Source organism: Rattus rattus, chromosome 7 (assembly GCF_011064425.1).
Source record: "Rattus rattus isolate New Zealand chromosome 7, Rrattus_CSIRO_v1, whole genome shotgun sequence".
Lineage (NCBI taxonomy): Eukaryota > Metazoa > Chordata > Mammalia > Rodentia > Muridae > Rattus > Rattus rattus.
The window spans coordinates 65,716,086-65,738,140 of NC_046160.1; the positions used below are offsets into that span (position 1 = coordinate 65,716,086).

Sequence of the window (22,055 nt, forward strand, 5' to 3'; positions counted from 1 at the left end):
CTGTGTTGGGATCAAGGACTTAATTCTTTCAAAAAACAGTATATACTTTTGTTTTAAAAAAAATCTTATACTAAAGTATCTTTCATAAACCTGGCTGGTACTTTCTGTGGGATATTACTATATGCATTTGGTGATGAAAAGTGATTGCTATCTTTGTAATGTTTGAATGGCACCATTCTAGGTACAAAGAAGCTCAGAAAGGAGCTAATGGTTAAGTTAGGGTTAAATCACTTTCACTCTTGTGGCAATCAAAATAATGTCACTGAGCATTTTTATATCACTTTTATATTCTTTTTTTTTAAATGAGCAGTTCATTTTAGTTATATAGGACCAGTGTAAATAGGTCCATTTTATATGCTGAGATTGATTTAAATTTAGTGAGTTATTCAGAGTTATAGAATACATTAACAAAACTAGAAGCTATAGCTCTTGACGTCTGGTTTAAAGATTACTAAAATTTCATGCTGTACTAATCTAAGATAGGTGATTTTGAAAATGGACAAAAGTAGTTTTAGGTCTTCAGTTTTTTACTAAGTGCCCATTTTGTGCAGGGTATTTTCTCATTAGTTTTGGTTGCTAAAAAAATTAAAATAAATACAACTGGTTATTACATTTGTCTGCTTCTATTGCTGTAACAAAATGTACAAGGCTGTATATTTTATAAAGAAAAGGGATTTGGTTAGCTCATGATTTTAGAATCTAAAAGCCCAAGCTTTCAGTAGCACAGTCTGCTTGACCTCTCATCATAGCTTTCTTGGCAGCATAACATTGAGGTAGTAGATATCACACCAAGAGCTTACGCCAGAAGGAGAGATCTAGCCATCAGATAGCAGACTAGAAATTTAGGGGTCTGCCTCTGAACAATAACAACTGCTTTTCAAGGCCCCTGCGAGGGTCCACAGGAAAGAACTACCTCAAAGCCTCTGAGGACAGCTCCTTCGCTGCCTTCCTCAGGGCTCTCTCCCACCCCTTTTAGAATAATCCTACTATATCGAGAACTCGGACATGAGCAATTCATTTACCTCACTGGTACATTCTTCTCTCTCCAGTTCCACTTGAATCTCCCCACTGTGACCTCTTATTTTGTTTTGCGTATATACATATGTGCACACACGCATGTATGCACACAGTTATGTGATATACTGAGTCTGTTTAGCTTTGCTGCATCATGTCCCTATGTCCATGGCTGACCACTTGGGATTAGACAACCTGTGTAGACGCTTATCCCTGGAGGAGACTGTTTTTCTCTCGACAAGCATTGACCACCCGTAAGTCTTTATCTACTGGTAGGACCATGTGGAATTTCCCCTGTCCACGTTGGAATGTCACTTGGTATTGTCTATATGCTCTTTTACACTGCCATCTTCTTTCCCTGTCATATGGAGAAGACATTACCTCACAGCTGACTGGGCTTCTTGCTGTTCAGACTCTCTCTCTCTCGGTGGGTTTCCCTGAGCCTTAGTTGTAGGGGGTTGTGTTGCAGATTTATCTGTTGAGCTGGGGAGCTCACAGTCACCAATTCTCTGCATATTGATCAGTTGTGGATCTCTGTAATTTACATTTATTGCAAAAAGAATCTGCTTTGATAAAGGGTGAGAGCTACATGCATTCGTGGGTATAGGAATAAGTATTCAGAATACAGTTAGAAATTATATTATTTTGGGGAGAAGGTAGTTCTCTTCTTGGGTTTATGGCATCTCTAACCATGGATAATTGACTGGTTTATAGTAGGTATGATTTCCCTTCTGATAATTGGGCTTTAAACCCAGTTGTCCGGGTGTTGGCTCCCCTGCCGTAAAGGCACCACTGTGGTACTTACTACTGTGCGTCTCTTGCCAACCCAGCCACTGTCGTGCTTCACCGGTGACACAGCTGAGTAGCACTATTGATTGCTTCTCTGCCTCGGCAATTTACATCACGCCTTTGAATGCTATGAGAGCCAGCGCTCAGGGAGGAGGCTTCCAGGTCAATTGCAGCTTAATTTCTTCAAGTTCTGTTATGAAGTATGTGGTGTCTTCAGCAATAGGCTCTGACTGTCAAACTTTGGGAGGCAATCAAGGGAAACAGTGGTATCCTATGTTGCTTGAGGTACCCTTTGGCGTTCCCTGAGCAGCAACTCAGAAGTTTCCATGCTTGGCATCAGGGCTTTTGTTAGAAGCCTTCGGCTCTTGGGGAAGACATTTTTACCCCTTGCGGCATAAATTCATGTAAATTATTTATTTTTATATATAACCCTAGTTAGGGTTACTATTGATGTGATGAAACACCATAACCAAAAACAAATTGGGGAGGAAAGGGTTTATTTGCCTTCGTCTTCCACATTGAGAGATGTTCATCAAAGAAGTCAGGGCAGGAGCTCTAGGATCAGGAGTCTGGAGTCAGGAGCTGAGTCAGAGGCCATGGCTGGTAGGGGGATTGGCTGCTGCTTAGTGGCTTATTCTTGGTGGTCATCCCATGGTATGAATCTCCAAAATGTATATATATGATTAATAGTATTTTTAAATAAATATAAACTCATGTTTCCCTGTAGTGTTTTCAGTCATCCTTGGTGTTCTTTGTTCCTCTTTTTTTCCCCTCTTGCTTAGTGTTTCCCTCCCTGCACTGATTCCAGGTAAAGTCTCCCTTCTATATTCCCATTTCTCTGTTTATATCTTTAGATAGGAGTCTGCAGCCTGGAATAACCACAGAAAACAGGGTGGTAGAGCATGGGACCCCACCTTTTCAAGTAGTAGACTAGGGCTCTAATAAGTCAGTCCTTTGGAGGAAAAACACACAGACCACAACACATGAACCTGTATTGTGTAATGAGATACAGATAGTAGACAAGAACAGTTAAAACAAGAACGCATTTATGTCCTGTGGTTAGAGTTCAGGGCACTTTTTAGAGCTAATGCAACAGAGAACACCCTGCATAGTGGGAAATTGTGAGGGAGAAGATTAGAAAGAAATAGCCCACAAAACTCCTTGTTCCTCTGTGGAAAAAATAGTCTGGGTTTGAGAGGCAGTACTGATTTCCACTTAATAAGATAAGGCAGACAGGTTGGACAGGGGCAAGGTTCAGAAATACAGTTAGTAGCTAATGCTGAACCATGATATGTTCAATAGGAGGCCTTGGAAATACACACACCAGTTTTACAGTCAAGAAAACTGAAACCTAGGGTGTTTCTGAGTTCCTTGCCCAAGATTAGTCACAGCTAGATGGGGCCAGAGCTAGGATTAATTCCTTCCACATGACTGGATATGAAAATATATTAATAACAGAATTTAGAAGGTGACAGATTGTGGAAATACTTTGTATGCATAAAGAATAATTTTTGCAGAGATGTGATTAATCTTTTAGAAGAAAGAACTATGGTCTAGCTTTTGAGTTGTTAAGCAGAGAAATTAAGGAAAGCTGGAACAATCTATGAAACTGTTTTAAGACTAGAATGATCTGTCTAATGGCACAACAAAATGGCCTTCCTGACAATCTGCGAGACATTTGATTAATAATAATAAACACAGCAGCAATGATGTTTTTAGCAGCATCTCTTTTTGGATCCCAGTCATCACATGACGTCAGTGTCTAGCAGAGGTGTGCTGCTGCAGCTGCAGACTCGGTACTGCTGTGCCATTTGTGAGAAAGAAACTGCAGCCCACGTGGGCACACAGGCCATCAGCTACAGGATAATTTTGAATCTTTATGTATTTGTATCTCAAAGTTGACAAAGATAAGACCTTTCCTAAAGTTACTGCAAAATTTAAAAAAAGGAATAAATAAAAATAAAGACATACAACCAAAAGTTTAAAAAATCAATGACATTTGAATTATTGATATTAATGTAAAAGATAGATTTTGATGAAATGTTGATTACAAAAGAATTTCCTATTGGAGAAATGCCATGGGATCTGTTTGTTCTAGCTTGGACTGCCTGTCTCCCCATGTATGTGCTGTGTCACTTGGTAGTCCTGTCCCTTTCCCTTACCTAGCTTCTCCCAAAGGACCTTCAGACAGTAGTCTGTGGTACCACTTGACCTTTACTTCACCTAATCAGATATTTATTGTTAATCTCGCCTCTATTTTTATTTGCTTTGATAGACTGTCCCTCTGAGTTCTGAAATGCCATGTTTTTGTAAACTGTGTGATACTGGTTATTGGGATATCTAAATCACAGAATTCAAGACGGTCACAGAATCCGCTGATCGTACCAAGTCTTTGTGTTTTCAGTGAGCACTCTCCCAGGCCATCTGCCCATGTAGGGGATAATGAGGGTCCCAGACAGCTCCATCCCTATCACGCAGTGTTGACTCCATTCAAGCCTGGCCTGTCTGCCCCCACATTACTACCATAGTCCTTGGCTTTTCCCCAACCGAACCTTCCACAGCAGTGTGCGTTTTTCAGAACACAAACATTTAAAGCCCAGCTTAGGAGTTGCTAAGATTTTTGTGGGGAGGGAAGGTCTTTCTGGACACCTTCCATATTGCTTCTCCTTGTCTTCCACTTCTCTATTCTACACTGCACACTCTCCACTCCCTCTTCCTGGCAGTGCTCCTTCCTGTTGTTAGGTAGAATTTCAGGACTTCATGCACAACCTCTGTTGACACCTAGTACTTTGTGCGGCAGTCCTCATTTTTTTCTGGTGTACCAGTTAGACCCCTGACTTCTGGGCAGTAAGGTCAGCCCCATACATGTCTCATTAACATGTGTCTGAATGAAGAGGTTGCAATGCTCTGGCTATGCTGCTCAGTCAGCTGTGATTTCAGAAGCCAGGGTTCAAAGGCAGGAAAGGGAAATTGCTTGTGTCAAACTTGTGTGAATTGGCCAAGCAGTGTAGAGCCCTCGTGAGCATGTGAATAAAGTCATGTTGGAAGCAAAGTTCCCCTGAAGTATTAAAAGATACTTTGCTTTGTTTCTCTTTGGTCAGGTGCTGTGATTGTCTCCACGCCTCAGGACATTGCACTGATGGATGCACACAAGGGTGCGGAGATGTTTCGGAAAGTCAATGTGCCTGTAAGCATGTACTCTCTCCCTGGTAAAAGCATGAGCTCTGTCTTGCCTAAGTCAAGTCATTAACAAAACATCATCCATGTTTTAGTTTAACCTTCTGTTGAACATTTCATGAAACTCCTAGTTGATCTTTCCAGTTACATTAAAATATACTTAAGGTTACAAATATGTCCAAATCATGCTAATCAAGAGGAATTCTGAACCAGGGTTCAGGGACTTCAAGTTTTCTGCAAAACTATGTTCTCCAGTGCTGATGAATCACGTGAGTGACTCAGGAAATGCTTTCATGATAGACTACAATAAACCACCTGTAGGAAAGGGGTGAAAAGGTAACTCCTTTTCCTTCTGGCTCACTACATTTTAACTCTTGATAGCCCAAGTTCTGGTAGGGAGTATTTTAAGATATTCTGTACATAACAAAATAATGTAAGTATGTAATAAAAATAGACATAGAATAATTAAGATCAGATGGGGCTCAGAGTAAAGTCAGCAAACAAATTGCATGCCATTAAGGAACTTAAATATGCTATGAATTTTCTAGCAGCCAAAGGAAAGAAGCATGATACCAATGCACATCCTCTGTTGACACCTAGTACTTTGTGCGGCAGTCCTCATTTTTTTCTGGTGTACTGTCCATTTGCACATGGTTAAAACAAGCTGCTTGCTCAAGAGAAACCCTGCCGAGAGCAGACACATACTTTCACTCGATTCTTGTGAGGAAGAAACTATATTAAACACACTCTTCTCTAAGGGAAAGGTTCTTCCTTCTAGAAGCTTCAACAAAGACCAGGGAGTAGTACCGGAGGGCAGTTAGAGCATGACCACTGCAGTGCATCTGTCTGTGCGGCTCTCCACAGGCATCTTTAGAACTAAGAGAAACAGGCCTTTTAAAATTGGGTTCATGCCAGAAAGATGGCTCAGTGGTAAAGCACTTGCTGTCTGAGCCTAACAACTTGAGTTCCATCCTCAGACGCCATGTAAAGGGGAAAGGAGAACCGGCTCACACCTTTGACCTCTCACCTCCACATGTGCAGCATGCGGTGCACACAGATATACACACAATAATAATAAAGAACAATTTTTTAAATCTTAGACCCATGGATTAACTTCAGGGTTCTCATAATTCTCTATCCTGCCTTCCTTCCACCACAAACTGTATGAGAGACCATGACACAGGATATAAAGTTCAAGGATGCTTTCTTAAGTGTTTGTCTCTGAGAGGAGCCTTAAAAGATGCAAAAGAGCATACGTAGTAGAGTCAAGGTGACCTTAACCAGGAGTATCTCTCTTCCCATGCCAGCTAGAGTGGAGCCATGTACAATGGCAAAACAAGCAGGCACTAGTGAGAGTGAGCCTAGTAAGGGGCATGCCCGTTTGCTTTCTTTCCAGGGAACTGCAGCTGTTTTCACTGGTGGACCTGAATGTGTGATTAGTGGGTTTAGAGCAGTGGGTGATTAGTGGGTATTCTAGGCTCTAAAATTAAAGCAATGTTAATCACATGGCCTCTACTGACAGAAAACTTCTCTATTGCTCTATGTGTTTTGAGCAATGTGACTTGTATTAGGTCCTCCAGAATAAACTAGATGCAAGCACTGGCCGTGGAGATCACTGACTAGTGCATCCTCTTACATGAGATTAAAACGTTAAGTGGCCAAGAGAGAGGGCAGCCTTCTACCACAGTTGATGGTTGAGTTAACAAGTATTCTGTAATCCTTCCTGGGAAGATTTAGTAATGGGCCCACTGGTCTGTTAATACTAGTGCAAGGTCTAGATACTAGCCCTCTGCCTGCAGGGATGTGAATGCTGAGCTTTGCCTGTGCTGAGGTGAAGGCAGACATATGTCTACTGTACTCTACATCAGCAAATCCAAGAAGGAAAGTGATTTACAGACAGAGGGAATCAGATTTTCTCTTCCATTTCATCTCAGAAATGATTCGTTTTATACTACTAGATCATTTTAACTAATGCTGTCATTTGAGGTCATAGTGGCTATGGGCCATACCTTCCATGGACTCTGCTTACTCAAAGTCTAATGACCACAGTTGACACATTGGGCATGTATGCTTTTAGTTCAGGTGTTTCTTTCATCTGACAATCTTGACACTTCCTGACATATAAATAATAAAGAAAACAATCTCCTACTGATATGTTAGATTTTTTTTTCCTGGTCTCCAAGATAGAGAATAGGCCATATAATTCTTACAGAACATGACGAGGAAGAGAGGGCAGCCACTAAGCCCAGCTGGGTATTGCTGGCTAGATGCCACATCAGGATGAAAGCCGAGGATATTAACAAGGAAATGCCACAAGGAAGTGAGGGGTGGCGGCCTTCGAGGGCCCATAGGGCTGTGTCCAGGATTGGTGAGAAGAGGAAACAGCTGTTTGGGATCACACAAGTAATGTTAAGTTTGTAGACTTAGAACAGTTCTGGGTCTTGACAGGGCCAGGATGTGATCATGGGTGTGTTGGGAAGCAATGACATAGAAATGAAAGTCACCAGAGCTGTTTTCTGTGGCTGTTTCTAAGACAGAATTAATCATTCCTTGCTCTGGCATTTTGACATCTGCCTGTTGTATCTCTGTGATAGTGCACTTTTTATGCCTTGATTTTAATCATTTGCCCTCTATGTTGCAAAATCAGCTTAAAAACAAGTAGGATGTCTTAATCTTCTCTCCAACCCAAAGGACGCATGCGTGTATGTAGTAAGGCTCACTGTCCAACCCAAAGGACGCATGCGTGTATGTAGTAAGGCTCACCAGTGAACAAGAACTTCCAGTGCTGAGCTCTGTATGCATCTAACAACCCTGGTGCTGCTTATAGAAAAGTCTCAGTTGTCAGTGAGATGTGAATATGGTGACTTCTGAGAGCTTTCTGGCTCTTAAAAGCTCCAGAGTCTAAGGAATGGCAAAGTGTTCCGAGTTAGAAAGTGTTCCATAATGCAGAGGCAATGCTTTGCAGCTTATCCCACTTCATTCCGTTCCCCTGGTTTTTACTCTTGTTCTGTTTTCCCCCTTTTGAAGTGCATTAGTTACCATGGAAACAGTGATGTCATTGGAATTCATTGGTATGGACAGAGTTTAGTGATGTCTGCAAGAACGTTTTGAAGTTAATTTAAATGATTTCTTAACTCAATGCATAGCTTGGGAAAGGAGGAAAGAGATGAGGGATTAAATTCTGGCCTCTGCCTGAAATGATAAAAAAAAAAAAAAAACTATGACAAAACCTTGGTTATAGCAGGATTTGTATGTAGACTGCTCTTTTCAAAAACATAAGAATGTTCAGCCTTGCCCATTTTTAGTAGTGAGTAATTTATGTATGGTATCCTTCTGACCCACTTTTGTCACCTCCTTTCTGAGAGTGCCTTGTGTACTTTGCCGCTGTTTCACTGCCTGAGTGTTTGGTCTCATGGGGATTTTCTTTCCAGGCCTTTCTTCTGAAGCTCATCCAGCTCCTGAAGAGCACCACACTGTATATTTACTCTCTCATTCCTCAGTCACGCGGAGGCTCCCTTAACTTTAACAAACAGTTGTTAACTGCTGCATTCCATGAGGACATGTTTGCTGACACTTAGTGTCCTTTATAATGAAGTACTGTGTTCCCGTGTACTTTCTATTGCTGAGATAAACACATGGCTAAAAGCAACCTGGGAGGAAAGGGTTTATTTCATCCTAAGAATCAGGGTCCATCACTGAGGGAGGCCAAGGCAGGAATTCACAGCAGAAACCATGGAAGAATGATGCTCACTGGCTTGCTTCTCCTGCCTTGCTCAGCTACCTTTCCTACACAGCCCAGGCCCACGTGCCCAAGAATGACGTAGCAAACAGTGGGCTGGATGCTCCTGTATCAGCTGAGCTTTCCTCTTCCCACTGACTCTGGCTTATATCAAGTTGGCAAAAGCTACCCAGCACTATAGAGGGACTTACTTGGACCCACCAGCAATATAAATATTGACACAGGCTTATTAATGTTTTTAAGCCTAAGGTCTTCTACTACTCTGTCCTGACTAACTCTGGCCTACACGCAACCATGTGGCCAGGTTTACTCTCTGCTCTGCTCCAGCCATTGGCCCAGTGTCCCTCTCTCTGCCCTGCCGTTCTGCCTTCCACTCGCTGCCCAGCTATGGGCCCTCAGATCTCTATCAAAGCCGATCAGATACAATTCTACATTGGCTTAGGCAGGTGAGGAAGGAACCGATAGTTACAAAATATGAGAGTGGTGAGAGGACATTAACTCTCTGTTGTACAGGATTAGCAATTGAATATACAGAGCCACACCTTCACACAGTGTGGCTCAGCACAAAGGGGAAGAAAAGCTGACCCCTTTTCTCTGACTACTTTTTGATTTGTTGATTAACTTTGTGATGCTGAAGGGACCCTAAGTTCTGAGAATAAAAAACTAACCAAGTAAGTGAAAGATCTGTATGATAAGAACTTCAAATCTCTGAGGGAAGAAATCAAGATCTCTGAAAAATGGAAAGATCTCCCATACTCATGGATTGTCAGGGTCAATATAGTATAAATGGCCATCTTGCCAAAAGCAATCTACAGATTCAATGCAATCCCCATCAAAATTCCAACTCAATTCTTCGTAGAGTTAGAAAGCAATTTGCAAATTCATTTGGAATAACAAAAAACCAGGATAGCAAAAACTATACTCAACAATAAAAGAACTTCTGGGGGAATCACCATCCCTGAACTCAAGCAGTGTTACAGAACAATACTGATAAAAACTGCATGGTATTGGTACAGAGACAGGCAGATAGATCAATGGAATAGAATTGAAGACCTAGAAATGAACCCACACACCTACGGTCACTTGATCTTTGACAAAGGAGCCAAAACCATCCAGTGGAAAAAGATAGCATTTTCAACAAATGGTGCTGGTTCAACTGGAGGTCAGCATGTAGAAGAATGCAAATCCATCCATTCTTATCACCCTGAACAAAGCTCAAGTCCAAGTGGATCAAGGACCTCCACATAGAACCAGATACACTCAGACTAATAGAAGAAAAAGTGGAGAAGAGCCTGGAACACATGGGCACTGGGGAAATTTTCCTGAACAGAACATCAATGACTTATGCTCTAAGATCAAGAATCAACAAATGGGACCTCATTAAATTGCAAAGACTCTGTAAGGCAAAGGACACTGTCATTGGGACAAAAGGGCAACCAACAGATTGTGAAAAGATCTTTACCAATTCTACATCCAATAGAGGGCTAATATCCAATATATACAAAGAACTTAAGAAGTTAGACACCAGAGAATCAAATAACCCTATTAAAAATGGGATACAGAGCTAAACAAAGAATTCTTAGCTGAGGAGTATCAAATGGCTGAGAAGTACATAAAGAAATGGTCAACATCCTCAGTCATCAGGGAAATGCAAATCAAAACAACCCTGAGGTTCAACCTCACACCGGTCAGAATGGCTAATATCAAAAACTCACATGACAACAGATGCTGGCAAGGATGTGGAGAAAAAAAGAACATTGTTTGTGGGATTGCAAGCTGCTACAACCATTCTGGAAAACAGTCTGGAGGTTTCTCAGAAAATTGGACATAGTACTAACTGAGGAGGACCCAGCTATACCACTCCTGGGTATATACCCAAAAGATACTCCAACATATAACAAGGACACATGTTCCACTATGTTCATAGCAGCCTTATTTATAATAGCCAGAAGCTGGAAAGAACCCAGATGCCCTTCAACAGAGGAATGGATACAGAAAATGTTGTACATTTATGCAATGGAGTACTACTCAGCTATCAAAAACAATGACTTCATAAAACTCATAGGCAAATGGTTGGAACTGGAAAATATCATCCTGAGCGAGGTAACCTAATTACAAAAAAAAAAAAAAACCATACATGGTGTGCACTCACTGACAAGTGTATATTAGCTCAAAAGCTCAAATTGCCCAAGATACAATCCACAGACCACATGAAGCTCAAGAAGAAAGATGACTAAAGTGCGATGTTTCAGTCCTCCTTAGAAGGGGGAACAAAGGGGTTGGGGATTTGGCTCAGTGGTAGAGCGCTTGCCTAGGAAGCGCAAGGTCCTGGGTTCGGTCCCCAGCCCTCCCCCCCCCAAAAAAAAAAAAAAAGAAGGGGGAACAAAAATATTCATAGGAGGAGATATGGAGCAGAGACTGAAGGAAAGGCCATTCAGAGCCTGCCCCCACCTGGGGACCCAGCCCATATACATACAGTCACCAAACCCAGACAATATTGATGAAGCCAAGAAGTGCATGCTGACAGGAGCCTGATATAGCTGTCTCCTGAGAGGTTCTGCCAGAGTACGACAAATAAAGTGGCAAATGCTCGCAGTCAGCCATTGAACTGAGAACAGGGTCCTCATTAGCGGAGTTAGAGAAAGGATTGAAGGAGGTGAAGGGATTTGTAACCTCATAAGAACAACAATGTCAACCAACCAGAACTCCCAGGGACTAAACCAGCATCCAAAGGGTACACATGGACAGACCCATGGCTCCAGCTGCATATGAATTAGAGGATGGCCTTGTTGGGCACCAGTGGGAGGAGAAGTCCTTGGTCCTGTCAAGGCTGTCCTGACACCCAAGTGTAGGGGAATGTCAGGGTGTGGAGGGGTGGGTAGTTGGGGAGGGGAAACACCCTTATAGAAGCAGGGGGAGAGGGGATGGAATAGGGGGTTTATGGATGGGAAACCAGGAAAGGGGATTACATTTGAATGTAAAATAAAAAATATCTAATTCAAAAAAAGATTACATGAAAGAAAGAAAGAAAAGGAAAGAAAGAAAGGAAGGAAGGAAGGAAGGAAGAAAGAAAGAAAGAAAGAAAGAAAGGAAGGAAGGAAGAAAGAAAGGAAGGAAGAAAGAAAGAGAAAAAGAAAAAGAACCTTTCTTCCTTGAGCCAGTGGAGCTGGTATTACGGGAAAGCCTTTATCTTATTTGCTTCTTTCCCCTGTTCTCCAAGTTTGGACATGGTGAACTATTACCTGATGCGGTCATTTCCTGCCCAGGAACCCAGGTTCTCTTTTCAGATTTAGGCTCAGAAGTTACTTGTCCTGGGGAGTTTTTCCCCTCTCTCAATATGCCATGCAAAGTCACTAATACTTCTGAGGTCTCTGTATCCAGGTCCAGTTCACCTCTTACCCCACTACAGGTTTAATCTGCAGTCTTCACACAAGGGTCTGAGCCCCTGGGTGGCAAGGGAACCTGCAGAGAACATCCTCCTGGCTCAGCCACCTGGCCACAAGCATCTATCACTGTGACCCAGAGCACAGCCAGCTCTGCTATCACTGTGACCCAGAGCACAGCCAGCTCTGCTATCACTGTGACCCAGAGCACAGCCAGCTCTGCCTTCTCCTTGTTGAAGCCACTTCGCTCTCCCTCCTCTTCTGTAGCATTCCCCCATCCTATGTGTCCTCAGAATCTTCAGCTGCTTTGACACCCAAGCACATTTTACCCTTACTTTTTGATTAAGAAATCTTTTCGTCCTTAAGTACCCAGACTAAGCAAGCAGACCTTTCTCTTGGGGCCTTGGCCTAGTGCTGTTTACTACGAGAGTTCCTTCTGGTTATGGTTTCATTATCCTCTTTCCCTTGTACAGTTGCAGTTCTCCACTCTAAGCTCTGTAGATAGAGACCTGCCTGGGCCTGTGTCTAAACATGTGGTCCCTCAGAAGGACTGTACTGGAGACTTGGTTCTCAGGATGGTGGTGGGACCTTTAAGATGGTGCCTTTGTTTAGTAACTAGGGGCATGCTTCTAGAAGAAGTTGTGGGATCAGTTAATAAGAGTGAGCATGGCCCCAAATCACCTTCTGGCTTCCTGCTTGTTGGTATGACTTCTCCCTTCCCATAAGTTTCTTCCATGTCATGAGATACTCATGAGAGCTTGGCTGATACAGGCACCATGTCCTGTCATTTCCAAAACTGTGAGCTGAAGGTCTCTTTTCTTTAAAATATTTGCCTGCCTCAGATGTACTTAGAGTATTGTTTCAAAGAGAACCTTGCAACATCCTGTTTAAGTTCTTTGGAAGAGGTCACATTGACTGGTTTGCATATAATGTAACCAATGACTTCCTTCTTGACAGTAAGGATTTTTCTTTTTTGCATATAATACAACCAATGACTTTTCTTCTTGACAGGAAGGAATTTTATCATTTTTCTTTGAAAATGACTTTTACACTTTACAAAAATAAACTGATAATATTGAGCATCTCAGCCATAATTGCATGTTAGTGACCAGATGCAGGCTCATCTGTCTTTCCACAGGGTTTCTTAGGAGTTCTCGTGCTCTGAACTATACTATTCTAATTTAGTTAATGCATTAAGCTCACCTTACCCTCAGAACACCCCTGTGAGGAGAGCATCCTTTCCCCCATTTAAAGAGAAACATGCATACATTTATCCATTTGCTTAGTGAGGTGCTGAGCTCCACTAGTCGCTCCCAAGCTCTTTCCAGGGCCCTCATTCTCACCGGTGATTCTGCAGCTGGACCAGAATTGAGATTGGCACTGTGGGCATCATGGAGTATCACCAAGCCATTCTAGGAGTCTAGTGTTTGCTTATCTTTGAGGTTTGCTTGTTCAAATAAGGACTCGAGGGTAGTGGGAACAGGAGCACTGAGAAGTGGGATGGGGCTCTCCAGACAGAGAGAGAGAGAGAGAGAGAGAGAGAGAGAGAGAGGCAGGCTGGCAGGCAGCTGTGTGGCTTGACAGCACTCCTGATTGCAAAGGCGAATGCAAATCGGGCTGTCTGTGACTCTCCCTTAGTTATCTGTGAAATCGCTCTCCTAAACTGTATTGACTTATCATTATCCAAGGCCACTTGGTTCCATGAGTAAAGTCCCCAGTCCATTTACTTGTTGTCCTGTTTCCACACATAAGGCAGTGACCTGGACTGATTTTAGCTTTGTAATTTATTATGTGACCTAGGGCAAGTAATTCAGCATCAGGTTTCTTGTCAATTCAGGTAATATTCGCCCCACTGGTCAGGAGGAGCTGTTGAATAAGATTGCACTTACAGTCCTTGGCATAACTTAGCATGCAGTACTGTGATTAGTAGCTCTGACTGTTACTGTTTCAGTGGCAGGCTGCAGGAACCAATATAAATCCTCCTTTTAGAGACTAAGAGTGCAAGGTCTAGAAGACTTGTACCTCATGGACCATGGCCACTTCTCTGGTCCATGAATGGTGTGTAGACACAATCCTCCCCATACATTCTTTTCACACCAGACTTCTAGTAAAGGAAAAAAACAAGGACTCCCATCTCGATTTTAAAATTATAGTGTCAGTATGCATGCTTCAGAAATAGATGCAGAGTAGAAAAGCACTTATGAATCTAATCTATTTCTATTATAATACTCATTTCTCTATGTAACAGTGCACTCCCTCACTACACACACAGTTTCTTAAAACATAGCTTTTAATGCTTGTGACAGGTTCCAGCCAGCATTTAACCTGATTCTAACCTTGAGAAATTGCATTATACAATAGCCTGACAATCTTACTTGCTGCTTGCCTAAATCAGGGTTTCAAACAGCAAGAAGAAATTAAAATTTTGAGTCTGCTTAATTCAGTACATTTAGACACAAAAGTTCAATATTCAGAGCAATGTTGATATTTCAAGAGTCAGCATTTAAATGTTAATAAAAGAAGTACCCTTTGAGCCAATGAAGGATAGGAAGTCTGTAGGAATAACATGTAAAATGGGGTGGTGGCGGATGTTAGCCAGGCATGTAATATTTGCTTTCTTCAAGTAAACCTAGCTGAGGTTAGAAGGAAGAAGGGAGCTTATACTTTGATGAGGCATTAAACATGATTGAGCGTGCTTACAGCTGCAGCTCCATGGCATTATGCAAATTAAACCAGAGCAAAGCTGCTGTTTTTAATGTGTCTGCTATCAAAGGACACACACAACAGCCCTACACTAAACACAAACAGCTTAGCAAGGTATAAAGTATTCACAAGGTATGAGGCTGTTTTGTTTTAATATGGGTCATGTAGACATTGATTCCCTATTCAGTAGAAGAATTTCTATGAGCAGATTTGGAATATGGATGTTCTAGATTCTTCCTAATTACCCTTGGCTGCCTTGTTGCAGACCACAGTGACTGGAGGCCTGATGTCACATCAGAAAATTCTGTGGATTCTAAGTTCCTTTATGCATATGTTCCCTTGTGCCTTTCCCATAACTAACCCTGTCTTAAAAGAGTCATTTGTCATGTAGTCTGCATCTATCAATAATGGATTTCTCCCTTTTAATTATTTAAAGAGAAACTACATGCAACATTTATGAAAAATTAGACATAATCACACATATAACATCTATGTATATATATATATATATACATGAATGTACATACACATGTACATATAATGACTCGAGAGAATTGACTCCACACAGTTGTCTTTTGACCTCCATGTGGGACGGACTGTAGCACACATGCACACACAGTGACAGCAGTAGTAATGATACATCTAATCACTTAAGTATAATATTTATAACAAATCTCAGAACCTGATAAAAGAGTTTTGTACATCTTTACATATTTTGACATAAGATAGGATGATTTCCAAACTACACTAGTGGTCAAATGCTGTCTAGAACAGCACTGTCCAATAGGAATACAAATAAGCCACAAATGTAACTTTAAATTTTTGGGTAGCTATATTTTTTTAATGTAAAAATAAAAGCAGGTAAAGTTAAGTTTAACAATATATTAAAAATACCATTTAATATGAATTCCACTTAAAATCGTAAAGAGTAATCCAAGGGAATTTTGTGTGTGTGTGTGTGTGTGTGTGTGTGTGTGTGTGTGTGTGTGTGTGTCCCTGTATTTAATGTAGTTGGGGAATTCATTTCTATGATGCCTGTGTGAACCTCAGAGAACCACTTGTGGAATTGGTGCTCTCCTTCCACTTTTACATGGGTTCTGAGACTTAAACTCAGGTTGTCAGGTTTGCCTTTGCCCACCCTTCCCCCAGGAATCCTTGCAATTTAGTAAGAAGAAAATAAGAGTTTGCAAAACTAGGCCAAACGCCCGAATAGACAGACTGTAGACGCTGACATACAAATGACCAAGATCACATTTAAAATGTGCTCAGCTTCACTCAGTGCAAATTCAAACCGTGTTAGGATGATATCTGGGTATAATACTCAGAATTTAAAAAGGAAATATAAAAGCATCTATAGAAGCTTATTTATAATATCCAAAGCTTAGAAATAGCCTGTACACTAATAGAGTGGATTATGGAGTGTTAGGCTCCATGAAATATATTACAGATGAATGGCTTAGATGGAAAGAAAAGAATTCTGTTGTATAATTGTATTCCTATCAAGTTTAAGATCAGATAAAATTAGTTTACTGTGTTAAAAATCAGGTCTGCATGCTTCTTTGAGTAGTATTTTCAAGGGTATGTAAGGAAACATCTAGAGTCCGGCCATTGTTTTTTCTCTTAACAGAACCTTGGTAACATGAGTGTACTTACTTCACAAGTCTATATAGATGGTCACTTCTAACCAGTGTATTTATATGTGTAGTATATTTTGATTAAAAACCTTAAAAATAACCTATGAACAAGTTACAGAAATATTTTTCTTTTCTAAGTTGCTGGCAGCCTGGATTTCATTCCCTGTAGACTACCCCATTGCCAGTGTTGAGTAGCCACATGTGACTAATGGCTACTGTTGATAGACTATGTAACCCCATCATCTTGGAGCTTCTCTGGGGTTAGAAGTTTCAGGTCTGCACTGCAGTGTTAGGTAGGAGGAGACTGTCCTTTCCTGGAGCTCGTACCGCCTTTGTTTTTGTGGACAATTTCCATTGGAAGTAGATGGTTGTTTTGCTACTCTGTGGGTGCCTTATTTCATCATCTTGGTCATTTGTTCTTAATGACTTATTACCATTCTTTTCGTGATCACTTTTTTAAAAAGTTTTTTAGTTATGTGCATGTCAGGGAGGGGTGGGGGTTAATTACACCTTTGTGCAGGTGTCCACTGAGGCCATAGGAGGACACCTGTCCCCAGGAGCTGGGATTATAGGTAGTTGAGCTCAGAGCCATCTCCTCAGCCCCATGATCACCTCCTTTTTTAAGACAACTTTTTATTGAGTTGCAACATACCTACCTAAAAAGCACAATTGTAAATGAATAGCTTAGGTAATTTTTATATGATGAGCATACTTACTGTTTGACTTGAAGAAACAGAGCAACTAAGTGCCCTGAAGTAAATAGACACATTTAATCACTGATTTTTAAATGAAAATATTGAGAATATGCAATGGTGAAGGGGCAATCTCACCAATAGATGGTCTGGGAACAACTGAGTATCCACATGAAAAGAATTAAATTAGATCACTCTCTATACAGAAGCCAACTTCAGCTGGTCTAAAAGCATGAATATATGTTGTGAGACTGTAAACCTGAGCAAGGTTTTCCTGCGACCTTCCTCTGGGCAGAGACTTTCTGGAAGAAACAGGCATAGAAATGGACAGACAACACAAGTAAGAAAGCAATTGACAGGACAGAGGAAAATCTATGAAAATCAGCCAGCGTATGTGACAAGGGTATCAAAATTAGCATTTCTAAATCTGTGGTAAAATATGTCCAAAGCAACTGGGGGGAAGGGCTTATTTCATCTTATATTTCCACATCACAGGCAGGATTGAAGGAAGTCAGGGCAGGAACTCAGGGTAGGATCCTAACAGAAGCAGTAACAAGCAAAACCGCAGAGGAATGGCTGTGTGCATACTGGTTTGCTTAGTCTGCTCTTTTGTGTAATCCAGGACCACCTGCCCAGGGTTGGCCCCACTTACCCCACCCCCAGTAGGCTAGGCCTTCTCCCATCATTCCTTAGTCCAGGAAATGCCCCACAGACTTACCTGCAGGCTAATCTTATGGAGGCATTTTTCCCTATTACAATTCTCTCTTCCCAAGTTGGTGTCAACTCGACAAAAAACAGCATAAGGGGCTACTCTCCAAAATATATCAAAACCTAAAACCCAATTGCAAGGGGAAAAGTGCAAAAAGGCACACTTGCCCACATGCCTACCAATGTTCAATATCACTAATTGTCAGACATGCAGAAGAAAGCCACTGGAGCACCCGCTGGGGAGGGTGCTGTACAACAGATAAAGACAGACGAGAGAAGTAGAGAAAGAGGCCTCCTGCACATGGCTTGTGGAAATGTCAATTACTATAGCTTTCGGGGATTGTATAGAGCCGGGTTAATTTTTTTAACTTTTGTTGTTAATTATGTGTACATGTGTTGGGGTGCTATGTGCACATAGGAGTACGAGTTCCCATGGAGTGAGAAGAGGGCATGGGAGCTGGAGTCACAGGCAAGTGTAAGCTATAAATTGTAAGCACTTGACAAAGGAATTGGCTTCCACACACCTGTACTCTGCAGGAGCAGAACTCGGTCTTAACTGTGGAGCTGTCTCTCCACACTTTAAAACTATGTTTCTGTAAAGCCACATGGTCCAGCATCCCCACTACTCTATGTACATCCTCTGGAAGTAAAGTAAGCCAGCCATAAACATAAATACCAAATACTTTACGGTATTATTCACAGAAGCCAAGCTACGGGCCTCTGTAAATGGCCATCATAGATGAGGAAATAAAGAGTACCATTTATATACTTAGTGCAATAGTGTCCAGCCTTTACAAATCAAGTCGCTTCAACAAGATAGATAAGTCGTAGGACAGCATTTAAAGTGAAATAAGCCATGCACAGAAAGACAAATACTTCATGATTTCAGTTATCTGTAAAATCTAAGAGTGCTGAACTCACGGGGGTAGGGAATAAAATGGCGCTTATCAGACCTGGGGTAGGGCAGGGGTGATCGCTCAGGAATGAAGATACTGGTCAATGAATCTAACACTTCAGAGTGAGTAGAACATTACCAGTAACCCAGAGCCTCCTGCCCACACTCCCCTGGGAACCCAGCTTCCAGTGCTGGAGTCTGGCCTGCCTGTGAGCTCTCTGTGACAGAGGTGGTGCAGTGCTTGTCTTTATGACTAGTGCGCTGGGGTCATGATCTCTAAATTAGGTGACTGACTGACTGCCATTCCTTGATCACTGTACAGTGAGGACATACAAGGATGTGTCTGATTTTTTGGGTCATTTTCCAACTGCTGTACTGTGATTGTGTTGATGTCTGTGTTGGTACATTACCTGGAGTACGCCACAGTCTGACTCAGTGGGAGGAAATGGCCCAACGGTGTTACAGAATGGCTGAAACCAAAGAAGAGTTGTCCATCCTCCTCACAGCCTTGGGTGTTTCCTCTTTGGGCTTCTTTCTGTCATATTGATGATGGTTTCTGTCTATTCAGGGGCCTTGGCTGTCTTCTTTGATAAAGCAGTTACAACTCTCTCACCTGGTTTTCATCATGTTGTCGGAATATATTGGTTTCTTATCTATTCCAGTAGGAAGTCTATCACAAAGCTTGTGTTGCGGAAGTCATATCCTGCTCTAAGGTCTGTCTCCCTTCCTTAAATGGCATCTGCTTGTTCCTTAATATTATTAAAGTTCTGTTTAATGAAAATGCTTAAGCTTATCTCTAGTGTTTTTGTCTGCTTCCAAGTGCACTCCTCAAAGTGTTGTTTTGCCTTTCACATTTAGCTTCCTGTCATGAAGCCAGTACTAGTAAGGTGCAAATGGTGGGCTAAGATGACGCTAGTTTCTGTGTGGCCACAGTTAACACGGAAGCACTGTGCTGGTCCCATTGTAAGGCAATGACATTCATGCATGGGGCTATTCTGGGCTCTGTGCTGTTCCCTTATAGCCAGTGTTGTTGCTGTTGTCACTTGTTGTTGTTAATATTGAGTCGAGTGGTAAATGAAGTTCTGGAGACAGACTCTCCGTCAGGTGCAGTAGTTTTCTCAGGTGAATGAACAGTATTGAGCATTTACACTTGGGTTGGAAGATGGGACATCTTGTTAGTGCAAGAGGAAGTGTTGGCGGCCCTCAATGTTTTCTTTGCTTTTTTATTTCACTTTTGTGATTTCCATCCTAGCCAATAAATGGTACTTTATATATCCAATGTATATTTATGCTTTATATGTGTGTGTTCGTGTTTTTAGCACATGTGTGTTATAGTATTATGTTAGTCTCACTATAAAATATGAAATGGATACTACAGAAATCATAAAACAGAAACTCTAGAAACAAAATTTATTTTCTTCTGTGTCAGCTAAGGAAGGTGGGTTCTGTGTGTTAATTATTCTGGTGGTTTCAGTCAACAGTGGTTGACTCTCTCATGCTGCATGGCTGTTTTCTCTTGATCATGCTTAACTGTGACATCCATACTAACAGAGCAGCTGCTGTCTCAACACCAAGACAAAGAGGACAGAATGGGGAATTTGTCCCTAAATTGTGGCTGTGACACAGGTATTTCTGCACACATTGGCCTAGACAGACTGCATGAACTCACATGATTGGATAGGGGTAAAAATCCCTACCTCGTGTCCAGGAAGAAAACTGGATATATTTTAGACCAATGATCACCTCCCACATTATTGATTTTGAAGCACACGGCCCTGAATTTGTTTGTCTTAAGAAAAACAAACAGACAAGACAAACTTACTTTCTTGTCTCATAAAGTCATATTGTTTTAAAGCTCTAAATAAAATAACTCTGAATATAGGCATCGAGGCCTTTCCTCAATCTCGTACCCTAGCCCACTGAGGACTCACGTGGACTTGCAGCTTCTAATGGGAGACATGGACTTCCTACTCATGATTTAATATTTCTATTTCTTTCCTTGTTTTTGCCTGGCTTTTCTATCACTTTTGGGTCAGATCTTCCCTCCAAGAAAGCCTCTGTGATTCTGGAGTAGATTAAATCTTCTCCACTCTGTTCTCTCGTAACACTCTGTACTTTACTTTCAGGACAAATCTTTTTGTTCAATCCATTTCTTCAATTACAGTGTGAGCTTTAATGCTGTGCTCACCCACTGCATGCTCTCCCTTGGGTCTAGCCCAGTTACTGTGTGTAAGAGCACATTAAATGCTATTTGGTTGTATCAGTATATTTTATGTCTGTGACATTTATGCAGTCGGCAGAGAATGTGTCTGGGGTATTTCTGTAGTCCACAGAGGACAGTTGACTCATGAGAAATGAATCACATAAACTGCAGGCACACTCATACCACACCTCTATGCCATGGGGGCTGAGAGCTCCCAGGGTAAGAATGCTTTTCCTGTTCGCTCTAAATTAAACTACAGCACACCTAGATTTTTCACTTTCTTAAGTGGTTTTGTGTGTGTGTGTGTGTGTGTGTGTGCGCGCGTGTGCGTGCGCACGTGCATGTGCGTGTTCGTGTGCGTGTGCGTGTGCGTGTGCGTGTGCGTGTGCGTGTGTGTGTGTTCTCTTTTATTGAGTAATTTTTTATGTTTAAATTAGAAGCCTTGCAGTCAGGGTATCCATGACATTTAACATAATTGGCAGTTAGACTGTCCAAGCAACGAGGACATTATATACTCACAGTCAATAAACAAAGCCTGTGATACTAAGCTGTTTTTTCCTAGCTTTCTGGAGGTGGCACTGAATTACCAAAACATGGTGTGGTTTATTTTTTGATACTTCGCATCAGCAAAAGGGTGTGTGTATGAGATGCTTTGAAGAGCTGTGCTCCACACGACTCCTTCACTGCTTCTCTTCATTTCCATGTGTGAAGATAGCTTTCCTCTTCCCTACTCCTCCCTTCAGGAGCAATAATGAATGTTATCACCTTTCTGTCTGTCTGTCAGCGTCCTGCGGGCTGTGAGTGCATCTTATTTAAGATGCAGACGATGTACTAATCTCTGTAGTGATGGTCTTGTGGTGGAGCAGATAGGGTGGCTCAGGCATGGTTATCTCTGGGCTCTCACAGTGTGCTCTGCGTTCTCCTTTCACAAGGCAGCCCCTGTCTGAATCTGGATGAGTGTGAGATTGAAAGGCACATGGATGCAGATGATATTTGCACAGCCTGTTATCTGCTTACTCATAGTATTATTGAATAATAATATGTCTTAAAGATCTGATTTATGCCTAAAGCCAGGGAAACTGAGAAAAAAGATGGGAACTGAGGTAAAATGCTAAAAT

At 41.6% G+C, this 22,055-nt stretch overlaps 1 protein-coding gene across 1 annotated transcript in view; it reads left to right on the forward strand.

Annotated features, from left to right (window-relative positions):
- Positions 1-22,055, forward strand: part of Nubpl (nucleotide binding protein like) — a 212,567-nt gene that overhangs the window by 179,224 nt on the left and 11,288 nt on the right. Inside the window, exon 8 of the mRNA XM_032907722.1 lies at positions 4,905-4,990. Within this exon, the coding sequence (XP_032763613.1) occupies positions 4,905-4,990 (86 nt within the window). The remainder of the gene's footprint in view (positions 1-4,904; positions 4,991-22,055) is intronic.